The sequence below is a fragment of the Branchiostoma floridae genome, chromosome 3, assembly GCF_000003815.2.
Source record: "Branchiostoma floridae strain S238N-H82 chromosome 3, Bfl_VNyyK, whole genome shotgun sequence".
Taxonomy (NCBI): domain Eukaryota; kingdom Metazoa; phylum Chordata; class Leptocardii; order Amphioxiformes; family Branchiostomatidae; genus Branchiostoma; species Branchiostoma floridae.
The window spans coordinates 26,357,963-26,377,373 of NC_049981.1; the positions used below are offsets into that span (position 1 = coordinate 26,357,963).

The following is a 19,411-nucleotide window of genomic DNA, read 5'->3' on the forward strand; positions in this document are numbered from 1 at the left end:
TCATATAACGGTAATTAATGCCATCTTTAAATTACCTTTAAAAGTAATAATCCTAATGTGACGATTTATGTTGACATTTATCGCCCATTTTAGAAATGCCACAATTTGACAAAGTTCCATTGCTGTGTCATGGTGATGGCAAGTCATGTCGTCAACAAGCTAAAAGTTTTTTTAGAATACATGGTATTTCCAAATAGTAGCTTGAATGATCTATAAAATCATAAAATATTTAATCTAATGCGAAATTCATAGTTTTCCCAACCGCTCTGCGTTCTATGTCACATATCATTGGTGTAAATTTGGCCACTGCAATTGATAACAGGTACAGTTAAGAACATTGTTTTATAACTTTATCCATTGTCAAAAAAATAATCTACATCTGGTGCTAGATTCGAATATTCGTATGGAAACAGTATTTACGTTTTAAAAATGTATATAGATTTTTTGTTGTGTGGAATCCGGTCAAAGATCTGGTTCGAAGCCATACAGAAAGTCTAAGGTAAGATTATCATGACGTTGGGACTATAAGCTAAGTGAGCATTATTCTTTACGGTTCACCATGTCCTCATTTCCTAGCCAGAGGGAAATAATCCCTGTCCTTCAAAACGTATCGTTGAGCGAGGCGAATCATCTACCAAATAGTGCAAGAAATCAGTCAAGATCATGTACCAAACAGTAGTCCATTGAATCTAATACAGCTTCAGGTGATAGATTTGAAGTTCATCTTCCACGGCACCTGCATAAAGGGAACCAAAGTTTCCATTTCTCATCCCTTACCTCAGGGCATACAGGTTCATCTCAACTAAATCTGACAAGTATTCATTGTGACTCATTTCTAATCATGAATACTTCAACGCCTCATACACATTTGACCAGGGGTCGACAAATCAATAAACGCCTTGTAACGTAGGGGAACGGAGTTTTGTGTGGTTATCAATCAACTGTCAAGGTCTTTCTGTAATCTCTGCCAACAATCGTTACAAAATGGTACGTTCAAATCTTGTCTTGATAAAATAATCTCTTCATATCGTTCGGCCTAGCTGTTGGTAATAATCGGATTTTTGCAGGAATTCTTGCAATGACTCTTGTCACTACATTCCACTTCAGAAGCTACATTGTAGTGAAGCAGCCAACGATGTGCTAGCATAATCCAAAGATGCATGAATTTCCTTGTGAGCTTCACTCAGAGAAAGATTGATATGAAGTTCTCTCAGATGTAGCCAACACCTGCCATGCGAATGATTTTCAACATTCACACAGTGTACACATCGGTATGAAGGATATTGAGAAGACGTCTATGATCATTCTCTTTGTGGGTAATCTTTAGAAACCTACTAAAGCTGTGATGGACACTGTGGATTTGTTTGAGAATCCCAGACGTGTCGCATCCATCATCTTGGACGAATATAGCTCGAAGTATGGACGAAGTAATGAAGCTACATGTCATCAGATGGCAAAGCAAGTTACCAGTCACCCATGTATGCTGTCTTTTATATTGACTAATCAATATTGCTTCCTTTTGCGAAACGTAGGAATTAATCATTAACGAAAGGTGATAGATGACTAGTACCGCAAAAGAAGCTGTCATACCCAGGTTTGTGCGGACACCTAAACCATGAAATAATTGGATGGAGGTCGGGAGAAGAAAGTTACTTGCTTCCAGGCTGTTTAGACGGAGTCAGAGATGTGGACACACAATTTATGTTATATGACCATTGCAAAAGAAACATACAGGATTTTAATGAAAACCAAGCAGGACATGAACAGAATTGTGTGCAAGATCCCTTTAATTACTTCCTTTTTACCATGCAATATATTTTGATCATTTTGAAATCTACGAAGCACTGTACACACTAACATATACATTGTACAATAGTCTAACCGTTTTGATTTAATCACATTAATTTGGCACGATTTTTGCCAAAGAGATATAAAGAGATATAAATGCATCAATTGAAAACATTTACAAGCTGCACTCGCCCTTGAAAGTTCCTGCTAAATCCCTTACATCCACCACATAACAGTACAATGAGATACTGCAGTTCTAGCCGACAACGCTGGGTGAACTAATCATAGTCGTTCAACATGAGCGTTAACTTCATGAAACTCATGTTACTTTTAGCTAAAATATTTGTTGTCTATAACAGCTTACTGTTACCTACATGTACATGTTTTTCAGATGTCACTTGGTCCTTAAGTAATTTTATAATCAACATTGCATTGTGACAAGCTACAATCTATGTTGAAATATCTATCAAATATGTATATATAGAGAGAGAATTTGTGTGTGAGCCATTTTTGACGAAAAATGCCAAATCATCCGCACCACATAAGACTGTTGATTGGCAGAAAAATCCTTTGTCCCTGGAGGAGTGATGTTTCAAAAGTATTTTTCCATTCTGTATACAAGAATGATACCAATGCCCGATAAGAATGTGTGAGCTATGTGCCAATAGAGATTCATATGATTCAAAGCAAGTTTGAATATTGTATACAAACGGCGTAGGTTTCGTTTCTATCACGATATTCTTTACAACTGCTATAGTTTTAAGGTTTTTTGATTTTAAAAAATTAGAATGCCTTCTCGGTATGATATGTCAATTGCGAGGTCCCCTAACTGTAAACAGTTAGGGGACCTAACAGTTAAGCTTGACTATCATTTGCTTAACAGTGTCTCAGAAAGCCTTTACTAATGGCATATTACCCACAAGACATTTCACTGAACCCGCGTCCTCAGAATCGTGAACCTCCGGATTTCTAAAGTCGTGTTTCCTCTACAAGGACAGTCTGTCGAGTCCGCATCGTTGGCGTTGTTGATCTACTCGTTTTTCCTTCTTCTGGTGACAAGGTAGCTATCCTTAAACCATCCGTCTTATTTGAATGGCCGTTGCTATCTTTCAGAGAAAGCGCCGAGCGGATATGCTTCCGAATATTTGAGTTGAACAAGCCGTATACTATCGGATTTACACAGCTATTAGACAGAGCAAACCAGTGAACAAATGGGAAAACGTTGACATGAATGAAGGCATCGGTCTCCTTCGGCAAATTGCCAAAGTCCAGCAACATCCACACAGTGTATAATGGTAACCACGACATAGCAAACAAAACAACAACTGTTATCAGCATCTTGATAACGCGGACCCTTTTCTTGGAGACTGCTCCTGTACATTTGTTTCTATTGGCTGCGAGATTCCCCCCTGTTCTTGGACCTGGTTTAAACATCATGCGATGAAAGATTCTACCGTATAGATACAACACAGACAGAAGGGGCACTATATACACTACCGTCAGCAGCATAACCGTATAGGTCTGTTTGTACACTACGTCTGGCCATTGCTCATAGCAAACATGTAGAGACTCTGAGCCTTCTCTGTACACTTCAATATTATTGACAAAGATTTGTGGGGTGCTTATCGCCAGTGCGCAGATCCATACGCCCACCAGCGTTTTCCGCATGGCCTTCAACGTCATTCGTGGCTCTGTAGGGAAGACAATTGCCTTGTACCTTCAAGAAAAAGAAAACAACGTGATGTCAGTATTGATGTTTTCTGTATTCTATAGAAACTTAACATGTTGATTGTGACTCCTGTACCGTCGCAACATGTATTAAATACATTGACAATGATGGAATATTCGGATAAATCAACTCTTAGATTGCATTAAAGAAATGTAAAGAAACTGGAAAAGAAGTACAATCTTCACTATACAATCTTACATGAACTGTTAACACAGTGTGAGATACAGGAAGACTGATTCAGATTATCAGGTAGACAGTTTAATACCCTTTGCCAGCGGCCGACTTAAACAGGCTAGGATCGACAGGTTTTTGGTAGGGTCAGTCAGGTAACTAGAAACACAACATTTTTCCTAGTCCCAATGATAACAATAACAGTACTGATAATACTATTAATACTACTAATAATAATACCAATGATGATAATAATATGGTTGCTATTGGGTTTGATTTCTTTTCTGTGTGCAGTGGAGGATGAAATTCTCGATATTTTGCGAAATATATGCATTGGGTGGTGTTAGCAGAAAGACAGTTTTTTGTAGTTCAGTGCGATATGCAAAGCTGGGGAGCATTTTGCTGACTAGATTGAATAATTTGCATCTTTCGGTACTGTAATGTGGACAATGACAAATAAAGTGTACTTCACTTCCCACTTCATTACCTGTAGAGTATTTACATGTTCTCTTGTCAACAGGTAATTGTTTTTCTACCTCTAATTCTATTGTATATGCACTCACTATAAGTTTACATAAAATAGCAATTATAATGATATTATGTGAATATAATAACTCGAAATGGCTTGAACTGCTAAAATCATAGTTTTACCTGTCAAACGCGATCATCAGAAAGGTGAAGACTGAAGCAGCGACGGAAACACCTTGCACAAAAGGAGTCAACTTGCACATGGCATCATCAAACTGGAAATCTGTGAAGAACAGAGAACAAAACATTTGTCAGATCAAAATGATATATCAGCTTCTTTCAGCGACCAACATGATTGCATTGATATATCTACATTACTCCTATATCTGGCAAGCAGTTGTAAAGTTAAAGACAATTTGCTAACAAGATGCCAGTTTGATAGGTTTTGGTTGCCTGAAAATAGCTTTATCTCCAAAAGAAGTAGTCTGTTTATCTTCATACACTAGCCATATCTAATGGTTCTACGAAATAATACTAAAACCTTGTAATACTTACCGTTGAAGATGTGATACGCCAACGTAAAGGGAAGGCAGAAGATGCCAACAAGCAAGTCACTCACGGCCAGATTCAGGATGAAGTAGTTGGTCACTGTCCTGAATTTTGTTGCACATTAGGTTAAAGCGTTAGTGAATCACAGTGTGATAAGAAAACTCACACAAAATGAAGGCATATTTTACCCAAGTTAACTTCAAGAGAATGGTACAGGAGAAATCTTTAGCAATTACAAAATGCATGGTCTAGGGTAATACATATTAAAGATGACAATGTGTTGTACCAAATGTATCAAGTGGACAGTATACTGTTTTAATGAAACAAATGGCACCAATATAGAAGACTAAGAAGAAGAAAAGAGGTTGTCCATTGATAACCTGAGTCTTGCTGTCCTGATGATCACAACGCAGACGACACTATTGCCGATGATACACAGGAGAAAGACCAGTCCGTAGGCTACTATGAGCAGGGCTGTGATTGGATCATCGTAAAGAAAGGTGGATTTTGTCCACCCTTCAGTTTCATTCATGTTGCTGCTGTTAGTACTGTTCATTTTTTCCAAAGCTCTGAGAATCTTCTGGTAGAGCTGTACCCAAAATAGCTTTGATTGTTATTAATGTTAGACGTTGATACTTTATTGGCAGTCTTACTGCTGATGTCGCTATACTCTATTATTCACGGCCAATTTCTCAGTGCCCGTCAGCCATGTCACTGATCTATACTCGCTATTGGCGAGGTCGCACTAGCGCATTAATCGTATCCCCGTTTATACGTGTGTCACGCGTCGATCCGGTATTCCTGAAGGAAAAAAAAGAACACAGAAGAACAAACGGTTAGAAAGGCTAGTGTGGTTACCCTGAACTTAGCCTGTTTTGTAAACCTTGATAAACAATATGGAGTAGGACTATAACATTTTACTTTTCATGACCACACATTCATGACAAGAAGCTCAGTAAATGTTGAGATAAATATTTTACCTTTTGGCTGCATCGGGCCATAAAATACTGTGAGGAAATTAAGTTCTTTGCGTTTTCGATTTTGGGTAATACCAAGGCACCTTGTCTGGAGCACGAAAATCAATAGTCAGAATTTACGGATCGTTCCCCTGACCTTACGGTGTCGTTCCGCTAGCCGTCTGCAAATACTACTAGAAAGGCCGACATTTGCTTGGGTGCAAATACAGCATATTTCAGCCATACCCATTCCCACGCAACATTGGACTGTTCCAAGTCACCCCTGCGCAAAATGAAACATTTTAACAGTAACTTATCCCCAAAAGGAAACTAATATTGTGAATTGATTCCAGGTCAAGACGGAACTTGCCCAATATGCCCCGGGCCCATGTGGAAGAGTATACTCTTCCACAGGAGCCCCTATGCATAACGAATTGGTTATTAGAATCGCGGCAGCTCCTATTTTTCCGAAAGTGAAAAAAAAACACCGCACGTTCCATTCAGAAAATTTTCATCACGAACTTACATGAAGCCATTCAACAGTTTCCACTACAATAACTAGGTCTAAGTATATCTGTTATAAGGTCCTTGTGAACTAGAAGTACCTACATTTGCTCGGGAAAAATACATCACTTTTCTCTCCAGTACAGTGAGAGAAATGTTGCCACTATAGACATATGGCCACTATAGAAAAATTGCTGATCTATTGACAAAGAGCAATAAGTTACACATAATTCAAGTACCCACTGATCTTTATTCATATACAATTGCACATGTAAGCCAATTGTTTAGATTTACAGTTTAAATAATTATGACGAGAAATATTGATGAGAAAATAATCATTTTCGCCACTGTCAAACCCACGTATCAAAACTAAACGCAAACTGGCCAATTTTCCCGCGTTTTCCGCCAAGTAACATTTTCTCGATTGTCTCAATTAACCCAAGGACTAACCCTACCAAAGTCAACTCTGCCAAAAATGATTGATATCGCCATGCGGAATGTTGGTTAATTCAACGACAAAGACTTGTATTCTAACGTCCAATGCATGCGTACCGTCCGCTACCGCTCAAATGACCCTGTCTGAACTCCAAATCCTAGCAAACTACAATTTTTAAGCCGAAAGAAAACCAATTTCCCCTCAGTAAAGTGCTGAAATTAAGCATTTTAAAGTAGTGTATGTCAAGAATTTTACTTGGATCATTTTACAAACTATCTAATGCCTATCTACACCAAATTTTAGGCCATTCCATTGTAAGTACAGGGGGCCAAAATATACCGTTTGGTCAAAACATGACCTTTAAACCTCAATAAAATCATTTTAGAGGCAGATATGGAAAAAAAAATGAGAAAAAGGCATCGGGGTATTAGCTCACTCTACCCTTGTGCCAAATTTCAGATCATTCGGTCCAGGAACGACGGAGCTGATATGATATGAAGATTTGACAGGAGAAAGAAACTTTTAAGAAACATTCCGAATACAATATATTTCACCATACCTATGGTATGGCTGAAATATAAATATATGTTTTTTAGAGAAGCAACTCTGAAACATAGGCACCACTTGGATGGATTTTAAATCAAATAACATGGTGTGATTTCAGCATGGTAACAACACCAAAACAAAATTAACTAGTCCCTACCAGACTACCTACGTTTGCTGCAAGGAGAATAATCTGCCAGGGGAGTTTGGCCACGCCACCACAGGGCTTCCCAAGCCACGCAGTTAGGGAAAAATGTGACTTTCCGCGGACTGAATCTCCTACCCAATTATTCACCGTATTTCTCTCGATTTCTAGGAAGGCCTGGTGGAATTCAGCAATTCACCGTGAGTCTCAGGAATATAAGTCATATGAGCTAGGTGACATTAGATGGAAATGAGATCCGATGTAAACTGTTAAAAGGGGTTGGTCGAATGAAATCAATCTTACACGTCGCACTTGCTTATATGACAATATATACCACCACTTTTCCCCTAGTTTGATACTACATGCACAAAGTCCCCCCGCCTAAAGTTAGACTCTAGAGATTAAATTGCTATGACGCAAACATTTGGATATGAATTTGGACTATCATATACACAGCAATACATGAAGAGTGACAGAGGATAACATGAGGAGGATATGATCATGTTATATTTTGTATTAATATTGTTGATGATATTGCTAGTACTTGATCGAGTACTGTGTGTAAGGTAAGTCTAAGGACTGATAAAACTTTCTATTTTCAAACATGATGCAGTATATATTTCACAAATGGACCTGATACAGAGCACCAGTAAGTTACCAACTTCGAGGATGTGGTGTTTTCTTAAAATACACTATCGAACATTCAAACCTGCGGATTGCCATCAATGCACAGCAATTACATATTTACAAGTGGAATACCAGTATCAGAGGTTTATTCAGACGTTCATACAAGTGGCGTCTATTTCCCAATCTTATAAACCACAGGGGCAAACATGCATAAAAGATAATGAAAGAGTAGGCTTTATCACTTGCAAGCACGTGAAAAAGAAGCCAAGCTTACAGAGATATGGGTTTCTATTAAATTCTAAGATAGTGGAAATAAATGGTTTATGTGACATTTAACCCTTCTTTGAACAACTCGTCCATCTCCAACCTTTATCGGTGCCATACACGTGCATTCGAAATAGATTATGATCTGTCCCTTGACATTTCCCGACGTTTGAATCTCGCAAAGGCTTTCGAAAACACGCTTGCTTGCTGCCAACGTTTTTGTACATGTTATCAAACGATGACGTAGTCGATTGGATCGTGGGGGTTTAGACTTGGACTGGACCTGAAGGGGTTTTAAATATAAATGGATAATCGAATTTAAAGTTTTAACTTTGCAGTTTGAGGCATGCATTCTTTTCACTTTTCTTACTATAGTTAGAATACACGGATAGCTTTACCAGTTTGGTTTTTATGATAGAAGTAATGAAATATGGTTTTGGGAATGGACAGATGTTTCTGATAGTATTCACTACTTTAGTCCGTGACAATGAACAAAATATGTCAAAGAGCAGGTTCTAACAAGTTGCTTGTAATGTTTAACTACTAAGAACTGGATGTCTTACATTCATCATCGACGGATCTGATATTTCAGCAACCAGGTCGCAATCCACTGTCTATAGCACAAAGTACAGTCATATCATTCTCCTGGCTTTCTTGCCACATCATCATGTAGAAAACGTACAATATTTTCGGGTGAATCCAGATAGATTAAAGTAACCAGGTGGGTGAAGGCGGATCATCCTCATCTGGTGACGCTGAAGAAGAGTGATGGATGTCACGCAAACCGTTCGGAAGTAAACCTCCTTTTTCGTTCAGTTGCGGAGATTGAATTGTATTCGGTTATTGTTTAGCTGTATGTCTAACATTCATAACGAATTACCCTCTTGTAATGGAACCTCCCCCGAGAGAAACAGCATCATTAGTGACTGGTGAATATGTAATGTGAAATGTGGGACCAAACCTGCATCCGACATGGCCACGGAGTAAGCACTGCAATCTAATTTCACACCAAGCTCACATCAATAGACCGGCCACATGATACCTGCACATTTATGACATGGCTTCTCCGTCCATTTCATTCCGTCTATTTTACCAGAAGAGCTCATGATCAGGTGATTGACCTGTTTATATAAGTGTTGTTTGACACTTGTTGTCACTATATTAATAGCTCACTATACTGCTATTTCATTGAAAATACATTATTGTGGGAAAAAGATATTCAAGATCTTTGGAATCTGACACAATCGTGATATGGTTTCTCATTCCATTTTATTTTTGATTTTGTAACACTCAGGTCCTCAACCTAGCGTCGTTTGCCACTTGTTCTTAAATTCTTGAATTCTTAAATGAAAATCTCTGGATCTCTGGAAATCTTGTTCATCAACCATCGATCCATCTGACAACGTTGGTAGCTGTCATTTTGCTTTGGATCTAGATGACAAATTTTGCCAGTGCGAAGTATCCACTGGTTTCGCGAAGAACGTGTTGATAAGTAAAATATTTTCGTCGCCTATCGCGCGTATAAATTAAGACATCAGTGAGCTACATGGCCCATGTGGGCCAGTCGTAATGATGCAATTTCCTGATTGTATATTTCCAATACATGTTGGTTCAAATCAGTTAGAATGGATAGATTTTCTTGCTTGTAACATACAGATTGAGCATACTACATGTGGAAATATCATTTGGCCTCTTGACATATCTCAGAAAAGAACGTTGCATACAGTGCAGTTTCAGGGGAAGATGTATGAGATCGCTGTGATAATTCATAGGTACACTGCGATAAACTAATCGAAATATTTCCATCAAAAAATAGATTTTTCTGATTTTTCCAAATATAACCTACCATCTATTATCCTATTATACTGAATTTTCTGTCTACGTTAACCTGCCTTTTAATTACAGATACAAGAACAACCAGCTGTGCCAGATCCTGACGTACGTTTCCAGTAATTATCTGCAATTACGGAGATGTCTGTTTTGCTGTATGTACAATTAGTGAGTGACCTCAGATACAAATGCATTTTGCTTTCATGTTCTTAGTCCTTCTGTAAATCACCCCCTTAAACTGCCACAATGACAAGTTGACGACCGTATGGAGATGAATCAATACCCTTGAGTAGTAATTACTGCACCACGTCGATGCGCTGCGGTCAATCGTTTGACACTGTCTTAAAACAACAAAAACGTTGGCATATTACTGATAGAAATAGCTTACCTGCATGTGGGCACCATAATGACAAAATACACAAGGGAGCACATTTGAGTTCCAAATGATACGTGATTAACCTAAAAACGTTTTCTAAGCCCATGTCCTGGGATTTCTTGTCAGCCAGTGTTAATGGAAGGTCTGGCTCCCTTTTCCCACACGGAGACCTCACAGTTGGGGAACACTTACAGAGCGCGATGGCTTTAGTCCCTTCCCGTTCCTTTTTCATCGAAGTGTTTGAAGATGAATAGTCATTGTAAATGGAAATGTAATCAAATAATAATTGGCTTGTAGGAAACATTTCAACTTAAGTATTTTGCATTAAAAAAAGTTTCTTCTGTAAGACTCAAGAGATACACATTTGAATAAATGCCAGTGGTTTGACCTCTGTAACAGTTAGAGCGTAAAGCTATCTGTATGGTGATCATCCATTCAAGCTAGAGGGAAAATGCATTAAGAAGTGCGTCACTAGATGAAAAAATGTACTTGAGAAAGTACAACGTAAGTCTTACATTTTGCATTCTGTGGCCTTAATGTGGTTGGCAATGGAATTACTGGGCATGTTATGTGGATCTAGAGATGGACAAATTCACTTCAAAGCATATCGAAATACCATTTCCTGTCCTTTATAACCTCAGTTAATCATGAAGTATTTTTCTCGTTCTTTGACTACTCTGAGTACAACCAAAGGGAAACTGTGGCTAGAGTCAACGTATCATTCAAATGTCAAAAGTGTTCTAACAACATGTCGCCCTTGATTGCCAACAATACATCTAAAACAAAAAGCAGTCGATGCATGCACTAGGAACCCTACACTTCAGCTATTTTTGCAGAAACGTAGAAAAGGGTAGAGGAGGAAAAACAGTTCCTAAACCGTCAGAAGTGGAGACGTCTCATCCGGCAGGACAGCTGACAAGCATTAATATGCTTATCTGGCGCAGGGTGAGAAAGGTGAGAAAGTTTTGTTCTCTCTATAGACATTTCGATGGACTGTCTGCTGTTTTCATCAGAGCTGATATATTCTAGACAGTCTGTCGAAACGGTGGTAGGCAAGAAAAATAGGGTTACGTAACTATGTTGAATTGCTTTTTACCACCACCTGATGAAACTATTTGCGGGGGTGGGCTATTCACAGTTGGGCGGTAATCAGTCGTGATTGAGTTTGGCGAACACCCATCATGGCAGCAATAACAAAGCATTTCACATAAAATATGCCGACTGATTTAATCGAAAAGTCTACGGCAATTACGATATAGACGCTTAATTCAATACTGAGGTGTGTAGTAAAATGTCTTGACTTTGCGATGCAATCTTTTGATTACAATGCAAGACGTCTATACCAAAGCATCCCCTCTCATGGAGAAATACCAAGTATGTGATTCAATCAGGGATATGTTATCATGTAAATCATTAACTATAAAAAATTTAATTCACGCTGCCTCATTCTCATCTCCTGAGTTCGTTCACCGTCGCAGTAAATTTTTGTGCTTGCCTTCAAAGACTATGAAATAACTGCAAACAACTCAAGACAGAAAATCATTTTCTACTTCATCCTGCTATATATATACAGTACATGTAAGTCTATCTACATGGTGCAGATCAAAAGTCATACCTGAATGTGTATGGTGTTCAATTGAAATTTGTTCCATTAGTGAAAATATGCCTGGATTTGGAGACAAATTTTAGTTTGATCTTGTATTGTTTGATGTCACTAATGAATCAGGCAAGATTTCGCAAGGTTATTTTGAAGGACGACATCACGAGTGTTTTTGTGTTATGTGCATGGGTGTAATATCACACCTACTTGCAACGGGGTCTCTTCATCAGTGAATGTGCATAAACCTAATTGCAAGACAATTGTACACGATACGTAATACAATGTGTGGCAGCAACTATTGAACAAAGTACAAAATAAAGGTATGGAGTAAAATTTAACATCCTAATTAACCATAACAATACGGGCTAGCATAAGTTTTGATATGATGTTTCAATCGAGTGGGGCTAATCATGAGTGTCGGTATTTTTTTCAAATGGCAAAGCAGTCTTTTATATATTTGCCAGTTTTGCATTGTGGGCGTTGTTGCAATTGAATATATATATTCAAATATGTCTGTAACATCTTGTCTCTTGAAATCTGATGTGCTTGATTTTATAAATTTGAATAACTTATGACGTAAAACATTACATCTAGAACAATCCATGACGGAGTGGAATTCATCTTCAATTCGTTCTGGACAAAACCTTTGGTCAGGAGCTATATTTTTATATCTGCGAGTTTCTAACTTCACATTATGGTTGCTGATTCTCAACTATCGCTTTACTAATTTCAGAGCTATCTCATAAACTTCATAAAGATAAATTTCTTGTTTATAACACTCTTCCGATTTGTTAAGACAGTTTTGTATCATTTCTAATACAACTAAACCACTCTTGTATATCTTGTAGCCGCTGGCGCAGTTGGTCGGCAATATAATCCATATATGCACAAAGCCATGGCAATAAAGAATGTCTTTGACATGATTAATCCAGTCATGATCACCAGTAAATACAGTGTTGTATGAATTGCGAGTCCTCGGGTAAGTTTGTCAACCTGTGCCAGCTAGTATTTGATGAACTGAATTTTAGCAGATATCATAATGTTGAAAGTTCTCCTCGCACGCCGTCGTTAAATTTTTAGGTGGACTCCGACTAGAAATTTTTGAAAACGTATGTCAATTATGTCGAATTCTGGTATGTCTGAAGGAAGGTGAACTTTATCGTTGTAAATTTTAGATTAAGTCCAAACGTATATCTTAGGAACATGTCTTTGTCTGATCTTCTTTCAAAATTGTTGATATAACTATGAAATCAGTACAAGTGCTTTTTCGAATCAATAATGAAATATTATTGTTAATCTGAAGCAAGTTTCTACGATAAAAGGGAGTATGTTTTTTTTGGGAGACACAGGAATGTTTTAAAAGACTTTAACATAGCTGTACTGAAATATTTTCTGAATACAGCTTTCATAGCTTTGACTTTTACAAATTTTCTGGCTACTTTAAATTTACCCGAGGACCCCCTCCCGGTGACAAGGTTGTGACAGACCTATTTGACAAAACTATTTGACATGGAATTTTAACTAATATTTGTTTATTTTGTAGTCTTTTCCGTCATGATTTTAACATTTATTCCAATTATGAAGTCAAATATTAGGACTCAGCGAGGGCTCAACACGATCGCCGTCAAAAAGCTACAAGTACAGGCTTCTTCAAAGCCAGACTGGATCGTGATAACGGAGGCGTCAGATATATCAACAGGTTTACATATGGGCTTGTCAGAATTTACGGTGGTCAACATCTACCACAGAACCAGATATATGTGCATGATCTTCATAATCTCAATAAAACCCTGGAGAGTAATATCCAATTTTCACGCAATGCTGTTTTTAGATGGCTTTGCGCAATCTGTGCGGGATGGGGTGTTACTGATACTTCAAAAGATAATCTGGGCTAGAGTAACATGATATTTTCCCGGGACGAGGAACTGAACAAAAGATTGCAATTACGTGTGAGACATGTACAATTTACCATACTATTCGAGATACCTGAAACACTTCACCTCAGGCAGGTCCAAATAAAGCTACTAGAGGGCTTACACTTCTTCCCGACCACAAGGGCTATCTACAGCAATTAGGACAACAGCTTTCCAGAACAGAAGATACAGAAACTGGACGATAAGCTGTAGTACCATCAATCCATTCACTAGTAGTTGAGTTACGCTGTTTACAGGCAGACAGACAAACAGATGCCCACACCTGAAAACATCAACTTTCCGACGAAGCTATCATGGAATGAATTAACGGGCATCTGTGACATCGAGCACGTTTGTATGGGATAACGTATGTATGATTTGATCATGATGTCGGATCTAAGCGTGGCAAGGCTTTGTATGTCAAATGAATTCCCCTGGCGATTAATTTATTTCTATTCATGCCAAAAAGAAGAAGCAATGCTGTTATTGCTGGTAGCATGACAGAATACGTGTAATCTATAATATTTTCACGACGTCTAGTCCCTAACTGACGAACCTATCCACATGAGATGAATAGATGAATAAACGTTTGTTTCGACAGAGTCATTACCATAATCATAATAACTGAAAACAAAAAATAGAGGTTGTGAACAGGAAATAATAGTACGTAAATCAATTAAAGTATAGTGACGCCACTGCGAAAACTTAATAACGCACATGGTACACTGAGTCAAATGAAATGAAGCACATGCCACCATCATGTAAATACAAACTGTGCAAACTTTGATAACATCGGAGAAAAAGGAAGGATTCTTCGGTTATTGTACCTTGACATTAAGTCAAAGATAGCATTGGGAAGAGCAAATTGCATTTCAGACAGAGGCGCGTTTACAGATTATCGTACATCTAATTGGGAGTAAAGGTTGAAGACGTCGGGGATTTAAAACCACTTTGCGAGTGGAGAAGGCGTCAGGATGTGGGCAGCGCAGACGCGATGGTGAAATTATCCAGACCCATTAATGAAGGAGGGGAGAATGATTTTTCCAACGACTTCATCCGTTCATTAGTATCTCACATACACCAAATTCTTTCATCGATATGTCTTTTATGGGTTCAATGTCCGGTGGAGCTTTGGAAACCCAGTGAAAGACACGTCCGGGTTACAGAAGAAGCTTTTTGTAGTCTCCTGATTAGGCCACGCTTCATCAGGTGGATGACTTCCTCGCGCACAGCAATTTTCGTTAGTTAAAACAGTGGGTTGTGACTAAGGTCTAAGGTGAGGACCATGCATTCTGTAAATCGCACAAAGAAGCTGTAAAATGGCTGTGATTGTTTTCTTCGCACACCACATCAGTTCACAGAAGATGTCATCCAATTCATAGAATTAGTATTTCCTTCCCAAAAATTATAATGATTTTCCTAAAAACTAATGGAGACACACACAAACGGTATTGTTGATACATTAAAACGGATATTCTGTAATATCATTTGGCAATGGAATGTCAAATTAATATTTTCTGCAATGTTGATTAATTATATTAAGGTGGCAACTATGTCAAGATTGATTAATGATAAAATGTCATGCGGATCAGACGAGAAAAAAATTAAAAGTACGAAGAAAACAGCAGCAGTCGTCCTACGTTTTACTATCATGTATGATTAGTATTTATTTTATGTCCCACATGGGACGAAGAGGATAAGTAAAAGTAATGATTAGTATTTAAGGCACGTTGGTGAAAAATGCCATTCAAAACAGTAGATAATAATGATAATATATACAATATACCACTGCCCATTAGAAGATTAGAACCCCCATTGTCCGTCAGCTGCAGTTGCTACTTGTAAGAGAAGAACTCATCAATGAAGGCGTCGCCATTTCAAAATGCCCACAGTCCCATTCAAAATAATGCCCTTTTGATTGAGGAAGAAATGTACCAGATCAGTATATCTATTAATACTCAAACAGTAATGCTATGTGAAGAGAGTGCAGTATGAAATCAGAGTGTATTGTTGTTTGGACACTGACATTGGAAGTGTAGAGGAAATGTTTGGTTGACAAGGATGACTGACAATAGCACCAATCATGTTTCCGAATTTCAGTCAGTCTTTGTCATCATTGCAAATGAGGTAGCATTTTAAAGGATACTTATCAACTGAAGACTCATCATTTACCAGTAGGGGACTTTGGAATTTCCGTATCAGTTATGTAAACTAGGCCTTAATTTCAATTGGTCTCAATGTATCTATTATTGACCCACCTGTCATTACATATGCTACATGCATTGCAATATGGAAACACTGGAATCACACACGCGCACACACACACACACACACACACACACACGCACACACACACATTCACAGACCCCAAATGAAATAAAACATATCCACACTGTTGACAGGAACATGGTCTGGCTTTAACGTCTATGGTCAATTATTATGAGGTCATGTGGATACGAATTTGAGCTTTATATGCAACAGGCAGTGGCGGCATGTACAAGTACAAGATATTACTAAGATACCTCTCAGAGCGTTTTATGCCGTAGGGGAAGTGGGTTCTTTTTCGTCTGTTTCTTGCACATGGTATGGGAAAGCGGACTTCATCCCTCTCATTCCACTTAGTTTACCTCACCACCCCAACCCAACCGAAGACATATACTAATTCACACACTACAATGGAGTGTGGAAAGTTGTGTTAAGTGCCTTTCTCAAGGATACATCCTAGCAAGAGATTCCAGAAATTGAGCCCGAGACCTCTTGATCTCTTGTCCGCTAGCATAACCATTTGTCCATCGCCGACCATTTGCATGAAGATTTAACACTCATCAAAACGTGACCTGGCACTGGTTCTGACAGTATTTCACATTGGGTCGTCATTGTGTCTGAAAGAAATGATTTGCGGGGCTTGTATGCTCAGGCGTGATGACTTTGGAGACAATCCACTTCCACCTCTGCATTCCTATCAGCGAATAGCGACTATATTGTTTGACCTACATTGCGCACGCATGCGTCACACTGAAGACCGAGTTTTGAAATAAAATAAAAGACAATATCTCGGCAGTTTTACAGGTGCGTTTGTCAGGCTTGGTGGTCCACATTTATGCTACACAGAATAATTAAGTCCATTACTTCAATGAAACCCCTGGGCGATATTCTTTGTTCACGTATGGCAGGTCGCTGCTTCTTTGACTTGAAATATGTCAACACGCAGAGAATGAAACTGGAAACGCGTATCGACGGCGGCGCACTCTTATGTAAGAGACTCAATGACATGAGACTCGCCCAATTAGTGTTTATCCTTGTTATCTCATTCGTATGCAGCGGACAGTGTCGCAAAGTATCCCTACGTAACACGAGAGTATATATCGTTACCAAGATGCTATTTTTCAAGGAATTAAATGCAGTGTTTTGCATTGTCCAATATGTTACTGGTGCTTGGAGTATTCTCTCTTTTTTTACCGACGCTACCGCCTCACCGAAATCGTCACAAAAACACGGCACCAATGTTGTAAGTAAACGCATATTGCTGACTGCTTTAAAATATCGTAACCAGATTTGGAATCACTATCGGTGTTGTCACGGAACGAAAATAAAAGGAATCTAATCCACACAGCCTGGATTCTATATCACCAACCGTTACCGTTGCCACTTTAATATAAGCCCCTTGCATGCAGCCTGTTTTGTGGTTTCTTTATAGAGGTTTTCCTGATAGATACGAAGACTTCAACACCAGACATGGACTTTGGGCAAATCCTTTTAAACCTCACGTACAGCTATGAATGTAAAGTGCTTGTGCTTTAAGTCCCGGAGGGATTTTTTTAGGTTATATATTTATATGTTATGCCGAATTTCAATTCAATTCAATTCATTCTATTATCTATATTTATATTGCCATTTGCAATTATTGGCTAGACAAGAATTTGCAAGAAAGTAACCATTTATATCTATCCATATTTAACTTCGCTATTTAAGATTGGCATGGTACATTACTCTAACAATTTCATAAGTACTTCCAATACGATTTCTGCTGGCTTTTGATTAGACATATTTAGACGATATAGAGGGTTGGGAGGAATGTATGAAAATAGTCAAGAACATTTGAAGGACAGTGCGCCTTCGGGATAAAGGACGTCAAAATTATTCATCTAAATCTCAGAACTGATTAAAATTCCCGTGCTTATACATGTTAATGCACACAACAAATCAAAAATTGTGGTATTGAAATACAGTTCATCTTAAATTTAAAACATATCGTAGGAGATCTGATGGAAACTGTTAAAATAATCATCATCATGACATTTACTAAACATAGCCAATTTAAACAAACAGGTAGTGCGTTATGTATTGAAATGAAACACGAATTTCACTGTAAAAGCATGCTAACAGATTATGACTGGTAAACGAAAGGAAACGATCGAAGCAAACCGTCACTGATCTTGGTCGATATCACCCGGATCGATTGTAGTCGACTATGCCAGCTCGAAGTCAGGAACGATGTAGAAGCTGTACAGTCCTTCCGGAAACTTTGTGCTGACGTTTCTGAAGACTATACTGCAGACGTGTGGGCTTGGAGGAGTGTAAAAAGAGCTTGTCACTGTCCAGATTTATATCCAAGCCAAGTCACATGACGGCAAATCAGATGTGGACCAATAGAAATGGCTTGAGTTTGTCAGATGCGGTGTGAGTCATCTACCCGACACAAAGGACTTGCCGTTTGCGCAGGAAATTAGATGTCTCTGAAGCGATCATCAAAAACTCTCTGTTGCCGGAGGCTTGGTACATTAGAAATGCGAACAAAGTAATTTATAGTACAATGCTTCATTACCGCAATCATAGCAAACATAAATAAAAGCATTTCAAAGTAAACTCCGACTAACAAACCTGAAAATAAAGAAATGAAACCATACCTTGCGCCAATACAGCATTAACTGAAAATTGGTGCCCGAGGCAGAGATCGCATGGATTTTCTACCGCTGTGCAGTTTGGAAGTTGGCGTTCTGTCAAAGCTGGCGTGATACCGATATCGGATTCAGACATAATCAAGAGAACCTTTCAATGTCTCGCCATGGACATGTTTATGCCAGCAATAAAGGTGTGAAAGATGTACCTACGAACAGGCGACGATATTTCCGCATTAACATTATTCAGGATCATAAGGATTGGGGGCGGCTATAGAAGATAAAACCAACCAATTTCCTGATTATATTACGTCCGCTTCTAAGCGTCGGTTGGCCCTTGTCGCCATTGGTTGACCTCACGTCAGCAGCTTACCAGCAGCCAAGCGTAGTATTGAGTCTGTCGGTCGTGCTTTGGAGGTCAGATTCTATTCCCTGTCTTGGATAGGCAGTTCTTAGAGCTGCAAACTGATCCTTTTTTTTTCAAACCACTCTGCCCTTTACTCAGAAAGCTTTTACCGCTGTATAAATGTCATGCGAAGATTTCATTTATTGGCGTGGGAACTCTATTGCAGGATATGACTTGATGTCATGTCCATCGGTTCTCCGGCAGTTAA

General features: G+C 38.6%; 1 protein-coding gene across 2 annotated transcripts; it reads right to left on the reverse strand.

The window, feature by feature from the left end:
- Nucleotides 1-1,737: 1,737 nt before the first annotated feature.
- Nucleotides 1,738-18,523, reverse strand: LOC118412237 (neuropeptide FF receptor 1-like). Of its 2 annotated transcripts, XM_035814957.1 has the most exons (5): nucleotides 18,325-18,523; nucleotides 5,086-5,506; nucleotides 4,712-4,809; nucleotides 4,340-4,439; nucleotides 1,738-3,505 (listed from the first exon to the last, which is right to left on the reverse strand). In XM_035814957.1, exons 2-5 carry the CDS (start codon nucleotides 5,259-5,261, stop codon nucleotides 2,758-2,760), a joined length of 1,122 nt encoding a protein of 373 aa, XP_035670850.1. In that variant the 5' UTR covers nucleotides 5,262-5,506; nucleotides 18,325-18,523; the 3' UTR covers nucleotides 1,738-2,757. The 2 variants fall into 2 exon arrangements, with proteins under 2 accessions (XP_035670850.1, XP_035670852.1); XM_035814959.1 differs by lacking the exon at nucleotides 18,325-18,523 and having other exon boundaries at nucleotides 5,086-5,893.
- Between the last annotated feature and the right edge of the window lie 888 nt (nucleotides 18,524-19,411).